This window comes from Puma concolor, chromosome B2 (genome assembly GCF_028749965.1).
Source record: "Puma concolor isolate L17-30 chromosome B2, mPumCon1.1.hap2, whole genome shotgun sequence".
In the NCBI taxonomy this organism is placed as follows: domain Eukaryota; kingdom Metazoa; phylum Chordata; class Mammalia; order Carnivora; family Felidae; genus Puma; species Puma concolor.
Genome location: NC_141671.1, coordinates 107,932,972 through 107,955,738, shown reverse-complemented (window position 1 = coordinate 107,955,738; position 22,767 = coordinate 107,932,972). Strand labels below are relative to the sequence as shown.

Here is a 22,767-nt window from a genome sequence, read left to right as displayed (position 1 = left end):
CATCTGCAGTTTCAAGAATCTGCTGGGGGTCTTAGAACGTATCCTCCACAGACAAGGAGGGACTACTATATACACTTGTATACACACACATGGGCACACACACACACACACGTATATATACAGTGTAGGTATGTTAACATACATCTAACTATACATCTATCTATATACACATAAGATGGATACATAGATAAACTACATACTGGAATATATTTAACAATTGTTGGATCTAAATGGAAAGTATATGGATGTTTGTTGTACCATTCTTTCAACATTTTTAAAGTTTGAAAACTTGTATGGAAAATATTTAGTACCAAGCTGGTGGCTTAGTCGGTTAAGCATCTGACTCCTGGTGTTGGTTCAGGTTGTTATCTCATGGTTGAGAGATTGAGCCCTGCATCAGGCTCTGCACTGAGTGTGGAGCCTACTTGGGATTCTCTCTCTCTCTCTCTCTCTCTCTCTCTCTCTCCCTCTCTCTGCCCCTCCCCAACGTGCATGTGCGCACCTGCACACTTTCTCTCAAAGTAAGTAAACTTAAAAAAATATATTTTTTTTTTTAATTTTTTTTTTTTTCAACGTTTATTTATTTTTGGGACAGAGAGAGACAGAGCATGAACGGGGGAGGGGCAGAGAGAGAGGGAGACACAGAGTCGGAAACAGGCTCCAGGCTCTGAGCCATCAGCCCAGAGCCCGACGCGGGGCTCGAACTCACGGACCGCGAGATCGTGACCTGGCTGAAGTCGGACGCTTAACCGACTGCGCCACCCAGGCGCCCCATAAAAAATATTTTTTTAATAATGGGGGAAAGTTTTTGCTCTCAAAAAAATAAAAAGATGATCAATAATACAATAATGTCCATTCTCCAGAATGCCTGAAAAAAGAAGGGGACAAATTAGCATGTATTAAGTGCCAGGATGGTTTAGGTATAGTATTTCACCTAAACCCATAGCCACACTTTGTGACCACTTTGTTGTTCCTGCACAGATAAGAAAAGAGTCTCGTAGAGGTTAGGTAACTTGCCCACAATCATACAGTAAAATTGGTTTTCAAACCTTGGTTTAACGGAGTCCAGAGTCCCTGCTATTTCTACTAAACCATACTGAAGAAGAGAAAGAGCCTACGATGGTGAGGCAAGACAATATAACTGCGATAAAACTTGAGTTGGGTGCAACTATGGAGATGGATAGAATTTGGAAGGGCATGGGTTTGGAAGATGTTGTGGCATCCTAGTCATGACGTTGGCCATGGCTTATTTAGGCAGCAAGGAAGAGACCGGCCCCCAACAGACAATGACGGTTGTCATCAATGAATAGAGTAACTTTTCAGAAGAGATTGAGCACTTGGACTTAGGTATCCTGGACTTTGGATGTCCGTTTTAAGAGTCTGCCTTTATGTCATAGATTAGAGGAAGGTCTGTGGGTAGGAAAGTGATATGAAAAGAACGTTTTAGAAAGGTGAATATGGTAGTATATACATAGGAGATCCCAAGACACCGAGTTATTTCAGTTTCTTTACCTCTTACTTCATGCCAAGCACCATGTTGTATATGGCAGGAGATGAAAAAAATAAGAATAACATTAAATTTCTGTTCACAAAATCTTTAAAACATTAAAACATATTTATTGAGAACCTAGGATGTGCCAAGTGTGGGGTTAAGCAAGATAGATAATGTCCCAGCTCTCATGAAGCTTACATTTGTACAGGACCAAAGGGATATATAAATTACTATATCATTGTGATGTAAGTCCATCAAAAAGGGGGAAAATGCTCCGGGGGAGGTGGTCAGATGAGGACAACACTGTATCTAGTTTGAAGAGATGGAAACGACATCATGGAAGGACTAGCACTGGTGAGATGGGTTTTGAAGAATGAACACTGCTGTGGCAGGCAGAAACAGAAGGGGAGCATTCCAATTAAAAGCAACAATTCGAGCAAATGAAAGGAAGCAGGAGATTATTAAGTTAAGAGATAGGAAGTGGTACCTCATGGCTGGACTATTGGGTGTGTTTTTTTTTTTAAAGTAAGAGGAAATATAGCTAAACATAATGCCTGGACTCATATATAGGATTCTTGGACGGCAGTATAACAGTTGAATTTACTGGTTAGAAAATAGGAGGACCTAACTTGGGGAACAAAGAAAGCAAAAGTATGCTTTAGGAAATTCTTCTGATACTAGTCTATAGAAGGCATCAGAAGGGAGATATAAAGCTGGATAGTTATTGGGAGATTAGCGTGATGGTTTAGTAAGAGGACATAACGATTTAGCTAAAGTCTTGAGCATGGAACCTGGAAAAAAAAAAAGCCAGAAGTTTGGGGAATGAAGAATCGATAAAAATTGGACAGTTAAGTGAATTGGGGGGCAAAGAAATAGGTATTACAAATGTAAAGAGAGGGAGTCTGGGTGGATTTAAGATGAACTAGCAGAGAGAGGCATCAGAAAGTCCATGGGGGAAGGGGAATGAGGGAAAACGGGGTGAGAGGTGTAAGGTGTCCGGAAAACCTCCATGTGAAGATGTTCAACATGTGGTAGAATTAGGCATCAGTGAGTCAGTAGTGATGGTGGGTAAAATATAGGTTGAGCTATTTATGTAAAGTGGTAGTGGGAACCGTGAGAATGGGTGAGATTGTTGGAGGAATGCATGTGGACATGAGAGGGGCCTGAAGGCTGGTTTCCTTGTCCCCAAAGTGCTCTGTCTCTGTATCATCCCTCCCAGGACTCCTTTCCATGGCTGCCAGAACTATGCAAGGTGCGATTCTGACCGTTTCACTCCCTCACCTACTGCCTACTACAGCCGGGGTTCAAGCTTTTAAACTCTGCACTCAAGACCGAGCCCTTCTGGAGCCTCCCTGTTATTACTTTCTGTCTCACACTTTATATTCCACTGTCAACTGTTGCTTCCCATGCTCACGTCTTGCTTTCCTGAGATGCCGGACATACCCCAGCTGCCTTCACTGCCAATAAGCAATTCTTATGCAGCTCAGACTCCTTTCCTGAATCCTTTCCTGTCCTTCCAATCACTGCCCTGGAGTAGACTAGCCTTACTCCAAAATGGTAAAGTGACCATGATTTTGCTTATCACACTGCAGCCTGATGATCCACTTAGGCACCCATTTCCCGCGAGTTATATCTTGACCTGTCTCTGGGGTAAAAGTGTTCCTCCTTATCAAGACTAATCTCACACTGTATGTGCTAAGGTGGGGTCTTTGTCATTTGTCTTCATACCCTCAGTATCTAGCATAATACCTGGAATGAAAGAGATGGCCATGGGGCACCTGGGTGGCTGTTGGTTGAGCATCCGACTTCGGCTCAGGTCATGATCTCACGGTTGGTGGGTTCGAGCCCCACCTCTGGGCTGTCTGCTGTCAGCGCAGAGCAGCCTGCTTTGGATTCTGTGTCTCCCTCTCTCTCTGCCCCTCCCCCACTTGCACTGTCTCAAAAATAAATACACATACGGGGTGCCTCGGTGGCTCAGTCAGTTAAGCGTCCAACTTTGGCTCTGGTCATAATCTCACAATTTGTGAGTTCGAGCCCCGTGTCAGGCTCTGTGCTGACAGTTCGGAGCCTGGAGCCTCCTTCAGATTCTGTGTCTCCCTCTCTCTCTGCCCCTCCCCTGCTCTCTCTCTCTCTCTCTCTCTCAAAAATAAAGATTAAAAAATAATAATAAGTAAACATTTTTTAAAAAGATGGCCATAATGGTTGGCAGGTTTTTTTTTTAAGTTTATTTATTTATTTTGAGAGAGAGAGAGTAAGCAAGCAGAAGGGCAGAGAGAGAGAGAGAATTGCAAACAGGCTCCCTGCTGTCAGCACAGAGCCCAACTCAGGGCTCAAGCTCACAAACCCTGAGATCATGACCTGAGCCGAAACCAAGAGTCAACACTTAAGCCTCTGGGCCACCCCAAGCACCCTGGTCTGCAGATTTTTAAATTAAACAACAAAAACAGGTTAGGGAAGTAATACTGGGTCTTTCTAGAATTCATTTCTTAGGAAAACGAATGAATCATAAACTCCAAGTATACAGGAGAGTATAGAATCCCAGAAACTAGAAATGTAACATTTGTAATTCAGGGAAAGAATCCCCTGTATTTAGCAGTGACTGAAAATGGGAAGGAAAAAGCAAAGGTCCTGAAGAGAGGAAGAGATGGTATCAGAGGTACAGTGTGAGGATTAGTTGTGACACGAAGAAACGTCCTTTCCTCACACAGCTTGCAGACAGACAGAAATTTTGAGGTAAAAAGGAATGATGCTGACATCTAGGTTGGAGAAGCCCTCTTCAAACCAGGCCGAACTAGCAAGTTTCAGGTTCATCTTTTCGGACAACATGCTAGATTAGAAAATACTAGAATTCCAGAGAATTCTTGGACATAATCACCAGTTCAGGACTCAAGTAGTACTGGTTTTTGTGTGATATCTGTTTCTTTTTTTATGATACAAAAACTCACATTCCAAAGCACACGTACTCATTTATTTAACTTCTCTTTTCCCCCGCCTGGGCCCGCATGAGTAGGCAGCAGGTCAGCGATGATTTTCTTCTAAATTAATTAAAAGCATCACCAATTGATATTCTGTGAGCATCATGGCTGGTCTTCTCCACCTGGTACGCTGAGGACCTCAGAATACATCTGATAGCGTCTGATTTTGCAAGTAATTAGGTATTCTGCATATTTACGTATAGATGAGCTTCTGCTTCCAAGTAACTCATAAATTAATATTTAATGAAATCATTTATTTGCCTGGAGATGCTTTGTGTATTCCTGTTCATCTCCCTAATGCTTTATATTTGGTGTTGCATCTCACACTCCAAAGCCAGTGACAGACTTGGCGGGACTATTCTACGTACACATATGTATCCCATGTACACCTGAATGAAAGCAGGCTTATTTCTCTGTAACTTTCCCTCAGAGAAGTCATCTTTCTCCAGGCCAAGAAAAAACTCTTTATGAGAAGCACTCCAATTACTTATTTGAATTACAGGTAATATTTAGGAAAATCACATTAGATTGAAGCCACTTGAATATCACTTTCAGAAGACTAAAAAAGGCCACCAGATAAATTACTTAAAAATAAAAAAGGGGGCCCCGGGGTGACTCAGTCAGTTAAGCGTCCGACTTCAGCTCAGGTCATGATCTCAGTTCGTGGGCTTGAGCCCCACGTCAGGCTCTGTGCTGACAGCTCAGAGCCTGGAGCCTGCTTCAGATTCTGTGTCTCCCTCTCTCTTTCTGCCCCTCCCCAGCTTGCACTCTGTCTCTGTCTCTGTCTCTCTTAAAAATAAACATTAAAAAAAATTATAAAAAAATAACAATGCTTAATCATTATTCTTGGAAATATGACCTCAAAAACAAGCACAGGATGTTACAACAAGCATTTTTAAGAACATTATTAGGTGGTTATAATGTGGAAATCAACTACATGCAGATTAAGGGGGAAAATTTGCTAATTTGATGTTTACACAACAGGTAATTGAAGCATGGAATTTCTTATAACATCATACATGGGTAAAGCATTACCATCTTTCAAAAAACACTGCTTTCTTTCAAATAAGCTTAGACAACAAGCTGACAGGCTTTGGGAAACTGGTGTTTCAAAACATCAAGGAAAAATGTGAAAATAATGAGAACTCGTGCATGGAAAGAAGCTAACGTATCATTTCACAGAATTAAAATATGCATATACAAGCAAATGTGTATTTCATCTTTAAACCATGAACTATAGATTCAAGTAAACTTGATTTGCTTTTTAAAGTTATGCTACAGCATATTTTAGGCACTATCCATCACCACCCCTAGCTTGGCCTCTTTCCACTGGATACCAGTAGTATGCCCCCTGTTGTGACAAATAATAATGTCTCCCAATGTTTCCACATGTCCACTGGGGGGTGTCATCACTCCAGTTGAGAACCACTGCTCTAGACAAATGCTGTCAAATATCTGTCAAGTAACTTCCACGTTTTTCTTGATGTTCCATTGTTTAATTATCTGAAATCTAATTAAAATATTGATTCCTCTCTGGTTAAAACAGTTGGTTACTATTCCCATTATTTACTTTTCTATTAAATTTTGTAAAAATAAGAAATTTAAGGCAGTTATGAGTAACTGTTACTGAGGAATAACCTTGCAAAATATACATTTACCAAAAAGAAAGGAAGGCTTCATAGAATCAGATCCATTAAAGATACAGCAGTTGAAATCAATCTTTATCAGAATGGAAATATTAGATACTCTATACAAGTAGAACTATGCTGTTATGACTGCCCTACCTTCAGATCTTTTCATTTTGCTCAGGTTTTCCTTCTCTGAGCCAAACATCCTGTTTTCCTGGTCCTCATTAAACTTAAATGATGATTAAAACTACTAATGATGGGAAGTATAAACACGGTCAGTAGCAGGTAATCCAAATAGTCTGACCTCGGAGTAGATCTAATTTTTATCTTTTGCATTCTTCCGGATGTATGAATCTAGATGCTAAAATTTATGTATAGTTCCCAAATCTCTACAAGACAGATGGAGGGGAAAAAAAGAGGAGTACAAAATTACTTGAAGAATTTGGATTAAGGTTAAATACTCATTAAGGGTAACTGAATGTGGACTGTAATTTCTCCCATTTTCATGTGCTCATGTGATTGTTTATATCGGGACACAATAATTAAATACAAAACAGAATGCAAGACTCTCAATTTATAGTTTGTAGCTTAAAAAGAATCTCTTTATTAAACCTGTTACAGAATTCATTTTTTCAAATAGAAGTACAAAAAAATTTGATTGTCACCAAAAATGTAACCAATGAATGATGGTATTAGAAATTATTTTCCTTTACTGTAGCTTCTCTAAATTTTCTATTTTTTTCTATAATGAGTATTTTTTAAAACCACAAGCAAAAAATAAAAAATAAAAATAAATAAATAAATAAAACCACAAGCAAATTCTTTCTGCACTCCCTTTCCCCACCAATTTTATCACAGTTTGTGGCCTATCAAGTAGGATTTTTGGACAAGTGCTTACATTACTCTTGGTTCCTGGGTTTTATTTCAAACTATACTGAACTCTCCCTAATTTTTGTTAAGTGCATTTCCTATTAACCAAAATTAAAAATGTGCCCTTTGAAAAACCTGATTTCAGATGAAAATCTGTCTTGCAATTAGATACACAGAAAACGAATATTCTATGCAATGTAAGACAAACCATGGTTCTTACCATTCTATTTCCTAGTTTGATAAGGACTGTCAAATTTCTTAAAAGAGTACACACATACATTTTTAACTTGGCATTCCATGTTCAGTAAAAATCAATTTGATCTTAATTACTGTGGAATTTTGACAACTCTAGCAATGGCAAAGCTGAGTTTTATCTTGCCGTTATCTAGCAAAAAGTAAATACCATTAAGATTCCAAATGCTTAACCTGGTTAAAATGAGAATATATTTCAATCAAAAACATACCATCGGGGAAAAAAAACAGTATTGCTATCTAGCCAGGAGTTTCTCAGTACATTTCTGCAGGCCCTAAATGTTTAGAATAAATGTAGCATTCACATAATACTATAGTCCATGAAAAGAGTATATTCTTTTATTGTTTTTGTACATACATGTTGTTTCAACTTTCAATAATAAAATTCAATAAATTTGATTCCTCAATCATAAAAACTTGCTTTACACATTATGTACATGTTGCCAAAGTCTATAGCCATACAAAACATCACAAAGATTTGACTCTATGCATGGTGCCATCACACAGGAGGGAGCTAATCAAATAACATACATTCAAAGATTAAACTGTAGATACGCACAGTGTATTTGGCACTGTTTCCTTAACATTAGAACACCTTCCTCTCAGAGACAAGTATTCTTAAGCTTTAGTCCCAATATACCAGGATTTCTTTTATTCACGTCAAAAGCAGCTTTCAAACTCTATTGTAACAGTAATCAGTTTTAAGAAACAAAATACAACCAGAATTGGGAATGGATTCAAACACGCAAACTTTTTGCTATGCTCCAACCTGCCATCCTTAGAGTAGGTTTACTTTGATAATTTTTCCATTGTCAGGGGTGTCAAGAAGAAACAATTTAAAGACAAATACCTTGAGTACACCTAAAGATAACAGTTTGTTTAAACTTTAAGATTATCAGTTCTTCTTGGGAGTGCCCAGGGAGCCCTGATGATGTGGAACTTGTGATGATTTTGGCAGGAACTCCAGAATGACCAATGCCATTCAAATTGTGGAGACCATACAAGCAGTTAAACTCATGAGGAGAAGGATCTGGAATGCTTATATCTGAATTCAGAATCCTTAGCAACTTGTGTTAAGGGTCTCTTTCTAGGACTATAACAGACTCAAGTCACAGGTTACAGATTTACTTTGATGTGTAATACTACACTGCTATGAAATGGAAGGAGAAAATAAAAGTACAAAGCCTTAACCATTAAACTTTTAGAGACTTTGGCTACATCCCAGTGGGTAACGTTTGATTAACTTCATTTTACCAAAATTAAATCCCTTCACTTCAACCAGACCCATTAAATTTATTCATTGAAGCCATACATATTCCAGAATGTTTATAAAAGACACATACCATGTTTATAAAAGACATAAATTCAGTCTCAAACTAAGGCAAAAAACCCTCAACAGAACATGGATCACAGTACAGGGGAACAGAAATCAGAAATTGGTAAAGTTCAGGGATATGCTATAGTTTCACACAAAACTTGTAGCAATAAATTAAGACTTAAAAAAAGTCTCACAATGTACAAAGGACTATGAAGTGCAAAGTAATGTCACTGAACCAAAATTTAGTTTAATCATTTTATTTCAAGTGTAGTTTTTAAAATCATAAATGGGGTCTTATAGTCCAAAGTCCAAACATTTATTCCTCCTCAGAGCTTTAGAACATGACAAGCAACTTTAGACCTTGCTTTCCAAGCCTAGTCTTCCTTGCTATTTTTTAGACTTCTGAGACCTAGTATTTAAGCTACTCCATTCTAAATGTACAATTTTAGACAACTATTGTACACTTAAGATTTTTCTGAAAACAGTCCATCAAGTACAAAGAATGGTTTCTGTCCAAGGATCAGTAGTGAGGGAAGAAATACTAAACATCAAAAAATCATTTATTCATTTAAAAAATAACAGAACCAGTGCTGTTCTCTGTCATGAAAGAGAACATGTAAGGTTAACTTAAATTACTTTTGTAGACTTTGGTAATATTTTATTACCTACACAGGCCTCAATCTTACTTAAAGATCTTTTAGGCAAAGTTCCCCACCATCAGGATTTACTGAGTAAAAATCCTGGGAACTAACATAGACCTAAATGTGCTATTCCAAAGAGTAATAGGTTACTACTTTAGGGGAAAAAAGCTGCCTTGATAACTTTTCAAATGCTCTTTTAAATAGAAAGTTAACGGGAATCTTTTTTTAAACCAACTTTGGGTACATACTGCCCACCAAATAAAAAAGGGAATCAAACTTTATTTCCTATTTTAGGAAATTTTCCAACTTATAATCCTTTAAGATTATAACTTTTTCACCTTTTTTTGACTGATATTTAAATTTTTTAAATTCTACATTTCAATGTAGTAAGAGTTCTTTTTCAAATAATTTTCACAACCCAGAACACAGACATCAGAGCAACACTCACAAGTCACATTGTTTATCTATAATGAGATGAAAATGGACGGATATCTGAAAATAGGTATTCCCTCTACTCCAAAGGTGAGCAAACTTTTAACATGTGACCAACACAGAACTCCATCCCTCTGGAGATCCCTCAGACTCAAAACGGTTCCATTTAATAAGTCAATACATTATTCTTAAAAATTAAGTTTGGTCACTAGGAAAGACTGAACAAAAACGATTCCCCTCTGCTCAAAACAACCAAATAGCTCTAGTTACCCCCTCCTCTCCCCACAAAAATAGGGAAGTAGTTGAGGCTGAAGTCTTTAAATCTGAAATTTCAGCTCCTAAAACACTGCTGCTATTTGCTCAAAGTTGCAGATCTATGTATTTCCTTCTCCAATACTTCCCCCATTTATAAATTTATTTACACACACGCACACACACACGCACACGCGCGCGCGCACACACACACATATTCACACATACCCTTACTCTCAAGTAAGACACTTTTTTGTGTTTGTTGATAAATTATGAGGATTATGAACTAGGTGTGTACAGGGTTTCATAGGTGCTTTGTAAACATCAGAGTCACTTGGGTCCTTTTCTCCAAAAGCCTGAAATCAAATTACACAACCAGGGATCACTACTTTCCCAGACGCTGTTCACAGGCTGCATATTGACGAAGGGCAGAGAAAAAGTCCTCATAACTGATGTTTAGGTGGGAAGGCAAAGAGCTGAAAAGAAAGCACAGGGGGAAAAAAAGCAATTAGATGATACACTGTAATGTGGAGGGGGGAACCAGAAGGAAAATACCCCAAAAGACGTTAAGGACAGAAGAAAGTAAATGATAAACACAGAGTATGTCAAACCATTTCTACCAAATGACAGCTAAACTCACTGTGAAACAGTGCAAGTACAAAATAATCTCTCCTTCTTTCCCTAAGGAGAGAAAAGCAACTTGTAGCAAGACAGAGATTCAGAACCTGTATCAGCCGAAGTCTAAATCAATGCAGAACTGGAGACCTATTTGTAAGGATCTCATTCACGTTCACGTTAGGAAGTCCTCTCTGCCAGAGCGAAGCCCGCACTGCGTGAAGTGGTCTATGAAAGCCAGGCTTAGCACTGGCAGAGCAGCACAGCACCCTCACGCGACTGCATGTCGAAGCCACGCGGTGAGCAACCAACAAATGAACGTTCATCTCTACCATTTCCATTCGCTCAAGGCGGCAATCACAGTGCGATGTGAAGACACTTTAAGGGCAGAATGAATGTACAGCCAGAAGGTTCCCTGTTAGGTATTTTGAATACTTAGAATAATTTTCAATAATTGACATAAACAATTCTCTAACGTACACAGCTTTCTTGTGAGGCTTTGGGAATTCCAAACTGTACCAGAGCCAAACACCTGGTCAGAGTACAAGTCGCACTGGGAGCTCCAGGCACATACATCACAAAAAAAAGACTGAACAAACTTACCACGAACAGACTCCTGTCTGACCATGTGCTGGTTCTCGTAGCTAGGCTTTCTTTGTCCTTCCTTTTCCCCTCCCTAGCTTTACTGAAATATAATTGACTTATAAGCTTTTTCCTTCAACTGCCAAAAATTCTGAAACAAGTCTCCTTTTCCTCCACTTCCTTCTCTTATTAATCCTGCCATCAACCTTTTATCTTACTCACTCCACTGCAGCGATAACCTCACAAGATATCCTCAAACAACAAGTCAACGACACTCTTCTTGCTGAAGCTTGCTTCATTCAGATGTCCTCCTCAAACAACCCACTTGACTAAGTCTTTCCCATTTTATCCTCTTCATCAATAGCTTCGTCTCCTATCACTCAAGAAGCACTTAGCGCCACTACCTCCTCACTGCCCCCAAAGTGGTCTTGCCATTCCTGTCTGTTCTGTTAGGGCTCCACCCTTCTACTTCTCCATGTTATGGTTAAGACGTTAAGACATCAGGTGCTTACGGTCTGGTGGGCAGTAGACAAATCCAAAGCAAACCTTAATATAATGTGATAGGGCCATGACAGACACATGTACAAAGATCCACAGGAAAGCTTATTATGTGCTCAGTATCTGATGTCCATTATCTGACTTAAATCCTCAACTTCTTATTAAAATACCCATTTTACAAATACAGAGAAGTTTAAAAGCTATCCAAAGTCATGTTACTGAAAAGCATCACCAAGATTCAAACTGAGATGTATCTGTTCTAAAACACACTCTTCCCTTCAAACTACTCTCAACCTCACAAAGCAGCACTGCTACCTTTCTTGGAGCCCAATGCACAAGGCACCTGAAATTAACTCAGAAAACCCCTGGAGAAAAAGAAACAAGAGAAACATACACCCATCATACGGAAAACCAGAGTTTGGAGATTTGGGTTCTAATTCCACTTTACTACAAGCAATAGTAAGAGCTACGTCTCCTCCCCATTTTCCTCACGCCTACAAAATGAGGAGGCAGGACCATATGATCTACAGTCCTTTCTGACTCTACAATGCTACGGGTTCTTTTCTGCCTTTTTATTTGACACCTTTACCCTGTCTTGCCCCTGAACTTGGAGCATTTATTAAAAGGCCAAAAGATCCCGTGATACTGTGCTCTTCTATATACACTTGAGAAAGTTCCTCTATTCTCACAGACTCAACTACTACTACTTCTAAGTACTGTCAAACTCTAAATATACATTTTTTAGCCCCTTGACTTCTCATCCATGGACCAATTCTGCATCTTCATCTGCCCTTGTAAGTGTTTCCACGAAATAGACTATGGCTTTGAAATCATCTTATCCTTGAAATCAACCTTTTTTTTTTCAAAATCAATGCTCCCTTGACTTTGTAGTTTCTCTCAGTAACGTCATAATTAGGCTTAACAGCTTAGGAGTCATTTCATTTCTTCTCGGACTTTTAGCACAGTTGTAATTATGCTTGATAAATAATTCTCATTAGAGACAGAATTTATAGAATGTTCCTCCTAAGACTCAGAATTTAAATATATTTTAAGGCTACTAAGTCTCTTTAAAATCAGGGGTCAGCAAATACAGCCCATGAGCCTGCCACCTGTTTTTTTTTTTTAATGACGTTTTATTACGACACAGTCACACACATTTGTTCTGCGCTGTCTGTGGCTGCTCAGCTATACTGCCAATGCTGAGGGGTAGCTGCAAAGAGACTGTATGGATCACACATTCGCCAAAAATACTTACCATCTTACCTTTATATAAAAAGTTTACCCAACTCTGCTCTAGATAAGCAATTTCATTCTCCATGCTGTATTATGCCCTAAATCATAGCCAAGGATTCTTCACTTGTCTCTTTACCAGGTTCTTTCCCAAATCCGATCTATTCTAGTACACAGGTGCCAAACAAATCTTCTAAAATCACCATTTCCACACTACCTACAGGCTCAGTGGTTTCCTACTTCCTGTCTAAACCGTTATGCATATTCTTAGTGCTGGTACTTAAAACCTTCCCAGCATCAATACACCCAAATTATTTGTTTTCATCTTACAGAGCTGACCCTTCAACAACATGGGTCTGAACTGCATGAGTCCATCTGTACGCAGATTTGGTTTTTTTGATACAGTACAGTACTATAAATGTATTTTCTGTTCCCTATAATTTTCTTAATAACATTCTTTTCTCTAGCTTACTTTATTGTAAGAATACAGAATATAGTACATATAACACATAAAATATGTATTAAATTAGGCTTCCAGTCAAAAGTAGGCTATTAAGTTTTTGAGGAGTCAAAAGTTATATACAGATTTTGGACTGCACAGGGGGTCCACACCCCTAATGCCCACATTGTTCCAGGGTCAAGTGTACTACCATCTAATGTCATAATGCCAAATCTCTGTGCTCTGGTAGGGCCGGTTCCCTCACGATTTCTCTAAAATGAGATGTTCACTCCTCACTTCCCAGCTTTTCTTTTTTCCTTGTCCATCATCCCCTATACTTCTCACCCTTTCTGTAATTACAAAAATTCTATCCATTTTACATGCCCTGGAGTATGTCAGACCTTTTCCTTAAAATCAGTAACGATGGGGGCACCTGGGTGGCTCAGCTGGTGAAGCATCCGACTTCGGCTCAGGTCATGATCTCACAGCTGATGGGTTCAAGCCCCACACTGGGCTCTGGGCTGACGTTCAGAGCCTGGAGCCTGCTTCAGATTCTGTATCTCTCTCTCCCTCTCTCTGCCCCTTTCCCACTCACACTCTGTCTCTCCATCTCTTAAAAATAAACATTAAAGGGGCGCCTGGGTGGCGCAGTCGGTTAACCGTCCGACTTCAGCCAGGTCACGATCTCGCGGTCCGTGAGTTCGAGCCCCGCGTCGGGCTCTGGGCTGATGGCTCAGAGCCTGGAGCCTGCTTCCGATTCTGTGTCTCCCTCTCTCTCTGCCCCTCCCCCGTTCATGCTCTGTCTCCCTCTGTCCCAAAAATAAATAAAAAACGTTGAAAAAAAAACATTAAAAAAAAAAACCAAACAATACAACACAATAAAATCAGCAACCCTGACCCACAGACATATCTCTCTCACTCGTCTCCTATGAAATTTGTATTAATGCCAGATATTTGCACAAGCACTCTCTCTTGTGTCTGAGTCTTTATCTTACCACTGATACTGTGAAATATCTGAGGCAAAGGACCAGTATTGTAAGTCTTTCAGAATTCTCACCATACCTAGTACAGTGCTAGGCTCAAGAAACACTTGCTGAATTGAATCAAAGTCAGTACACTTTTAATTACTTACACAATCTCAGTCAATCTGATGTGCCAGGGAAGAAAGCCTAATGTGCTGTCCACAGGACCAAACTTCAGTACTAAATCGGGATCGGGGAAACCATCTGAACCTTATAAAGAAAGAAATACACAGGAATTTAACATGCATTGCTCACAAATAAAATGACCAAGGGCAAAATCTGTTCATCAAATTGGCTTTTTATGCTTTATCTGTTTTCTTCACAAGCTTCACTCATATGTTTCCATACCACCACCCCACTGCCCAACATATACTTTAGTATCTATGTTATTTCCAAACGTGAACGCTTTCTCTAAAGACCATTTGACTGAATGGATTACCTCATAAGAAGAGGTAAGCCCACTCCCATCCTAAACCATACAGACAGCCCCCAAATCCCATCCATCTTTCAAGACTCCAAAGTTCTCCTGGCACCCTGAGAACCATACTGCTTTAGGGGCACAAATGCTTATTCTGGCCATAGAATCACAGCACTTCAGAGATGAAAAGGAACCATAAAAGTAACTAGAACCCTTCCTTCCCCAATACCCCTTATTTTATAGCTGATAACAAAAAAACCCAGCTCCTAGCTATCTAGTATAAATGTTTTCTCCAGAGCTCCAGCCCAGGAAGGGAAAAGACCAGACACCTGCCTCAACAAAGGCATGGCCATTCAGTCTCACAAACTGGTTTCCATACAAGACCTGGTTTCAGAAAAAAAGGGGATAAGGATAGTTCAACTGCTTAAAAAATAAAGTAAAATAAATATTAAAATAGTCACTGGTAGAACAGAAAAGATGCTATTATCCAAGAAACCCAGGCTGCAACAGTTTCTAATAACCTCAATTCTGCCACTAACTTTCGGTTGCACAACCTCTCCGGGGCTTAGTTGTTTCATTTGTTAAATAAGGAGACTAGATTAGACAGGCTCATCCAGCAGTAATTAAGAATTATTTCCATAAAAAAGTCTCTTTAAAGTCCATATTGGTAAAGGTGCGTGGACTAAGAAGAATATATATTCCTTTGACTGCTAAAGAGCAAATTCTCTTTAGTTCAAAAAAAAAAAAATTAAATAAAAAATGGCAAGAAGGAATTTCTGGCTAAGGGTAGTGTGAAGAAGGTGATGAATCCTCCCCCCAAAAATATGTATTAAACTGACAAAACCAAACATTTAAGGGCACCGGATACTGGCCAGAAGCAGACAATTATTCTTTTAATAACAAAAAAATGAAACACCAGCTAGAGTTTCAGGTAAGAACGGTAAGGGTCTTTGTCTTTCCTGCCTGGGAACGGTCCTAACTCCCATGCCTCTACCCCCAATCAAATGGAAAAAATTATAGGTTTACCAGCATGGGGCTGATGGCAAAACTGGTAGATTGGTTGCCTGTGGCCAAAAGATATGAACTCAATTTGGAACTGGAGATTGTGCGCAGGAGGGGGCAATGATGAAAGCCCAGGGTTTTGCCAGCTAAAAGCACCAAGTGGCAAACTCAAAAGGAAACAAATGAGGAAAACACACAGCTTATTGGCTTGATGTTGTGGCCCCAGTTAGGGCAGGCAATCTAATGGTCAGAAATTTACCAGGCAGATCCTGAAAATAAGGGCTCAGCTAAGCCCTCCACGTACCCATAGCTGATGAGGAAACTGCATACATGCAAAGGAGAAAAGTAACCAAGGAAAAGTAACCAAGAAGACTTGAGAACTGGTGGGAACTCTGAACCCAGAAGCCAACATCATACAGATCAGGGGAGCCTTCCAAACTCAAGCTGTTAGAGCACAACCAGTGTGCAAATGACAGTCTGACACATAAAACTAGACAGACCCAAGAAGTGAGACTAAAACATAAAATTAAAAATAGAAAATTCGAGAAGAGGCAACGGGTGTCATCTTTATATACAGGCAACGCAACTGTATATTTAAAAAATCTTAAGGGGCAGGGTGCCTGGGTGGCTCAGCTGGTTAAACGTCTGACTTCGCTCAGGTCATGATCTCACAGTTTGTGAGTTCGAGCCCCGCGTTGGACTCTGTGCTGACAGCTTGGAGCCTGGAGCCTGCTTCAGATTCTGTGTCTCCCTCTCTCTCTGCCCCTCAACCGCTCACACTCTGTCTCTATCTCTCAAAAATAAATGCACATTAAAAAAAAAAAATCTTAAGGGGCACCTGGGTGGCTCAGTCGGTTGAGTGTCCAACTCTTGGTTTCGGCTCAGGTCATGATCTCACGGTTTGTGACCTCTGACAGTGCGGAGCCTGCTTGGGACTCTCTCTCCCTCTCTCTGCCCCTCCCCCAGTCTCTCTCACAATAAATAAACATTAAAAAAAAATCTTAAGACTCTGAAAATGAACTATCAGAACTAGGAAGTGAATTTAGCAAGATGGCAAAATACAAAATCAATATTAAAAAAAAACAAAACTACATTTCCATTTATTATTAACAAACAATCTAAAAGCAAAACTAAGCAAACAATCTCATTAATAACAGCATCCAAAAGAATAAAATACTTGGGAATAAATCTAACAAAAGAAGCAGAAATCCCAAATCCTGTTAAAAACTCTGTTAAAAGAAACCATATTAGGACCCAAATATGGAGACATGCTATGTTCATGGATTAGAAGACTCAATATTGTTAAGATGGTCAATCTCCCCAAACTGAGCTACAGATTCATTTCAGTCCCTACCAAAACCAGGTGCTTTGGGGTTGGTGAAGCTGATTCTAAAATTTACATGAAAATGAAATGTTCCTGACTAGCCAAAGTTGTTTCACTTCAAAAAAGAAAATCAAGGGGCGCCTGGGTGGCTCAGTCGGTTAAGCGGCCGACTTCGGCTCAGATCAAGATCTCGCGGTCCGTGAGTTCGAGCCCCGCGTCGGGCTCTGTGCTGACAGCTCAGAGCCTGGAGCCTGTTTCAGATTCTGTGTCTCCCTCTCTCTGACCCTCTCCCGTTCATGCTCTGTCTCTCTCTGTCTCAAAAATAAATAAACGTTAAAAAAAAATAATAATAAAAAAAAAGAAAATCAAAGTTGAAGGACTTTAAGGACATGATTTCAAAGTTTATCATTAGTAGGCACTACGGTAATCAAGACCTTGGGGCATTTGAAGGGACAGGCAGTACAGACCAATGGCAGAGAATAAGAAGTCCAGAAATAAATTCAAAGATTTATAGTAAATTAGATTTCAACACAGGAGTCACAGTAATTCAAGGGAGAAAAAAATGGCAGAAGAACAACTCAGTTTGTCTGCCTCACACCATTCACAAAAAGTAAGTCAACATAGCTCACAGATTTAAACAGAACAGGTTAAGTGATAAAAATTCTAGAAGGAAATAATGGTGACTTTGGGTTAGGGAAAGATTTCTTAGCTATGACACCAAATGCATGATTCACAAAAGAAAAAAATGATAAACTGGATTTCATAAAGACTAAATACTTTTTTTTTTAAGTTTTTATTTATTTATTTTGCGGGGAAGAGAGGGAGAGGCAGGGAGAGAGAAGAGGGAGAGAGAGTCCCAAGCAGGCTTTGCACTGTCAGTGCAGAGATCAAGGCAGGGCTCAATCTTGAACTGTGAGATCATGATGTGAGCTGAAATCCGGAGTCAGACACTTAACCAACTGAGCCACCCAGTCACCCAAAGATGAAACACTTAAGGAAAAAAAAGTAAGCCACAGATTGTGAGGAAATATTCATAAGTCATATCTTACTACTGAAAAAAAGATCTGTACCCCAAATATATAAAGACCTCTTAAAACTAAGACAAACAACCCATTAAAAGTAGGCAGAATGTCTTGAACGGATATTTCACCAAAGAAGATACAGATGACAAATTAGCACATGAAAAAAGCTCAATGACATTAGTCATTAGGAAGATGGTAATTAAAACCACAATAAGATACTATTACATCCCCACTAGAATGGCTAAAATTAAGAAACAAAAACAAAAAACTGACAATACTATGCCTTGGCAAGGACATGAAGAATCTAGACTCCTCTACATTACTGGTAGAATATAACAATACTATAGCCTCTTTGGAAAAGTTTGGCAGTTTCTTAAAAGTTAAACATTCACTCAACCAACACAACCTAGCAATTCCATTATTAGTCATCTACCAAAGAAAGGAAAACATGTCTGCACAAAGACTCGTATGTGAATAGTCACAGCAGCATTATTCAAACAAACCTAATGCACATCAACTGGTGAATGGATAAACGAAATGTACATCCACAGAACTGAATACTATTCACCAACAGAAAGCAATGAACTACTAATACATGCAACATGGATGAACCTCAATAATATGCTGAGGAAAGAAAACAAGACATTAAAGATTATTTTATATGATTTCATTTATATAACATTTCTGGAAAAGATAAAAGTATAGTAAAAGAAAAAAAAAGCAGGTATGTAGTTGCCTTGTATGCAAGTAGGAATGGTGAAGTTCACAATCATAAGCGAACTTTTGGGGGTAACAGTATTCAGGGGGTCTGCTTCTGTCAGATTGGTAAATTAACTTATGGACTGTGTACTTTTTCACTTATCGTGAGTTTGCCACCCCTGAAGGCAACACCTGGGCTCAAAACCTTGGCACTTCTCCATAGGCTCCCTGAAGGACCACCTTTGGTCCCTCTATCACTTTTAGGACACCCTCATAAATTACTCTATGGTTGGGGCCTTACAGAACCCAGGAAACAGTCAACATCCAGTAACCTACAATGAGTCCCTACAATGGTCTACTTTAAGTCTATTCATTCAGCCTAAATGCAGCCAGGCAATGAGAGAGAATACCAGAGTAGGGGAAGAAATGAGTAGTCCGTGAAAGACAGGAGTTGGTGAGACCGGAGGCCAGAGGGCGAATGTGCTGTATGATGAACACGTGTCAATGTGGAAGAAACAAGAATGGAGAGTCAAGTAAATGACTGAATTAGACAAAAAAAAAAAAAAAAGCATGATTAATAAGTAAGGTAAATGGAGACCCTATTTGAATGAACAAAAAATGTATGTCTGAAATTGCAGAGCTATAGAAGCTATTAATGGACATAAACTTGTTAGAAGCACTGCCTTTCTTCAAAAGATCAAGGATGGGGTGCCTGGGTGGCTCAGTTGGTTAAGCATCTGACTCTTGATTTTGGCTCAGGTCATGACGTACGAGTCCTGAAATCGAACCCCGTATCAGGCTCTGTGCTGGGCAAGCAGCCTACTTACGAGCCTCCCCCCAACCCATCTCTCCTACCCTTCTGCCCACTCCCAAACAAAAGAAAATAACCCAAAAAACAAAAAAACAAAAGGATCAAGGATAATGCCAGTAAGCAGAAGGACCATAAAGTTGAAGCAAAAGGTTCCTAGGAGGCTCTACAGAGAATAAACAAATTAAAGGCTTTTATAAATAGTTGAAGGAAAAAAACCCTATAATGTTATATTTGGTATAACATGACAAATACAGTGAGTATATTTCATATCACATAACAGAAAGAACACTAAAAATAAAGTGAAGAATGCTAATAAGATTATATTCTTGGGACTGCCTCCTAAATAGCTGTTAAATTCAAACTTAACAGATAGTTCAAACTAAAAAGAAACAGTAAGAGGAGTGCGATATTATTATAAAAAAAATATGTGTTTGGTCTCTGTCCAGGTTCCAAGCTCCTAAAATCCTTGGAATTTCCTGAATGATAGGAGTGAGAGGAGTATCTTGTGTTATTCATAATAAGCCCCCTTCCACCACAGCTGAGTTTCTGTTAATGGTGACTCTGGGCAGGCCTCTGGATAGCTTTAGGATGGGAGCTAGTTGCTGGGGAAACCAGTCATGTGATTAGAGGGCTGCAACTTCCGGCCCTACCTTTCAACCTGCAGGTAGGGGAGAAGAGCTGGAGACTGAGTTCAATCCCTAATAGTCAATGATTTCATCAATCATGCTAACATAAAGGAACTTCCACAAAATCCCCTAAATGACAGAGTTCCAAAAGCTTCCAGGTTGGTGAATGCACTGAGGTGCTGAGAGGGTGATGAGCCCAGAGAGGTCATGGAAGATGACTGCATCCCCTGGCGATACCTGGCCCCGTATGCCTCTTACGCTGGACGGCTCCTGAGTTGTGTCCTTTATTATCAACTGGTAAACATAAAGTTTAGTCAAGTTCCTTCCTGAGTTCTGGGAGCCATTCTAGCAAATTAGCAAACCTTAGGAGAGAGTCAATAGGAACCCCCTAGTTATAGGTAGTTGATCAGGTGGCCTGTACAGGTGGCATGAAAACCGCAACTGGCATCTGAAGTGGGGGCCGTTTTGTGTGACTGAGCCCTTCAACCTACAGAGTCAAACACTATCTCTGGGTGGTTAGTGTCAGAAGTGAATTGAACTGCTGGACACCCATGTGGTGTCTGGAGAATTGAAAAACTCATGGTGTAGGAAAACATCCCACAGGGAAGCTGACAAGCAGAAGTCCGATATTCAAGAACATTCATCAGCCCCCTGCAAAAATCCTCTTATATCCTCTCCTTTACCAGTAAGTTCTCTTGCAAGTGAGCTGACTACAAATCTCATTATCTCAAAATCATTTTCAACATGTGGGGCTTCAAAATTTCAGAAACATTACAAGTGTAACAACAACAACAACAAAATCAGGCTTTATAGTGCAAAAGGAACCCAGATGCTCTCCTTCATAGTGTACCCTCGTAAACCACGTACAGTTGTAGGACACAACTGAAAACATATATATTTGTCTATATATGACTTACTAAGTAAACTGCCAAACATATCTACATCCAAATCTGTGGATCTCTTTTGCTGCTGGGCTACTAACTGGCAAAAGTCCTGAGCAGCTCTCACAATATCTGCTTTTCCATCTTCTGGGGAGAGCACCTTCACTGCCGATTGGCAATTTAAAACTGAAAGAAAAAACAAACAAGTTATTAAAAAAAAAATCCTGTTCCAGACAAATTTCAAAATCTATTTCAAGAAATATTAAGTTCAGACTAAAATAAAAGTATAGTTCTTATAGTAAACATGGATCATTTAAGTCCTTCAAATTGAACATCAAAACATACTTATCTATTCTCCTCTGAAAGGACCCACACATCACATTTGTGTGTGTGTGTATATATATATATATATATAGTACCTTCCTCTCAAAGTACTCAAAGACCTTGTATCTCTGAATAAATCCTCTAGAAAATAGGAATCATACACTAGTTTACAATTTTCACTCACCTAAAATGCCATCTACAATCATAGTACAGTTAGCAGTAACACAAAAGATAAAAATGAAGAATATAGGGGAAAAAATGTGTTTCAATGAAACAGGCACTGTCTACCTTATCAGAATCTGATTCTGTGGGAGCTATTTTATAATTGACAGGATTCTAGGTACCTGACAGGAATGCCAAATTCTTGTCTATAGACAAGAATGCAAATTCTTTCTTGTCTGGTAGAGGTTCAATTATCTTCCCTCTAACCCAAAAGAAAAACCAGTTTTGCCTCCATTTACACATTCATTGCAATATTACTTACCTGTAAGTGTGTCCATCCTTTGGACTCTCTTTGAACTGGTTACAAAATCTGCCTGGTTCCTGGTTATTCATTAGTTAAATAAAATCTTTAACATGTGTGTATTTTTTAATATCTATGAAAGTCACGATTTTATCTTTTTCTGAAAATTCTTTGAAGAAGATGAAGAAAGAAAAGTCTAAATCTGATGATAAAAGAAGCGTGACAATAAAGACTAACAGCGCAAAATGAATGAATGAGTGACAGGACCTGCCTTGAAACACAAAATACATCTGTGTAAGTTAGATACTCAATTTGCTACTCACGCTTACCTTGATCATCTTTGTCATTACTATTCGCAAACTCTGGTGAATATTTGGAACAATCTAAACCCAGAAGTTCCTGCTGTTGTTTTAAAATTTCATCCATTAATCTGGAATTATTTCTTTTGAAAATACCTTAAAAAGAAAAAAAGCAAGTAAATCCCAACTAGGTTAATTTATCCTTTTCAACAATTAATGGATGTTTGCTGTGAAAACATCACTGCACCCAAAACTGAACAAACTCCACATGAAGCATTGCTGACTATGCCTCAACCGGAGTCTAAAAGAAAAACAAAACAAAACTCTGTTAACATAAGAGTCTGGAGTCAGGCTAAAATAAAAAAAAATAAAATAAAAAAAAAAAGGATAGAGGTGACTACTTGGAGCCAATATGAGTATGATGAAAAATTTACACCTAGAAGGAAATCTTAAGCTATCTTTTACTTGAAATTTTCATTTACAGATTAAGAAACTGGGACCCAGAGTCCTTAAGAGACTTGTTCAAGAATCTGTAACTGTGGCAGTGGCCCAGAGCCCTTATCTTGTGGACTCCCAGTCTGATGCACTTTCCTTGCAGACCCATTACACGCATTCAGTATTATTACTTCTATTTGATTCGTTGTTTTATTTA

General features: G+C 39.1%; 1 protein-coding gene across 1 annotated transcript in view; it reads right to left on the bottom strand.

The window, feature by feature from the left end:
• Positions 1 to 7,534: 7,534 nt before the first annotated feature.
• NUS1 (NUS1 dehydrodolichyl diphosphate synthase subunit) overlaps positions 7,535 to 22,767 on the bottom strand; it is a 32,276-nt gene continuing 17,043 nt past the window's right edge. Inside the window, exons 2-5 of the mRNA XM_025925939.2 lie at positions 22,146 to 22,271; positions 21,066 to 21,215; positions 14,357 to 14,456; positions 7,535 to 10,336 (exon numbers count right to left, since the gene is read on the bottom strand). Of these exons, the coding sequence (XP_025781724.2) occupies positions 10,246 to 10,336; positions 14,357 to 14,456; positions 21,066 to 21,215; positions 22,146 to 22,271 (467 nt within the window). The 3' untranslated portion in view covers positions 7,535 to 10,245. The remainder of the gene's footprint in view (positions 10,337 to 14,356; positions 14,457 to 21,065; positions 21,216 to 22,145; positions 22,272 to 22,767) is intronic.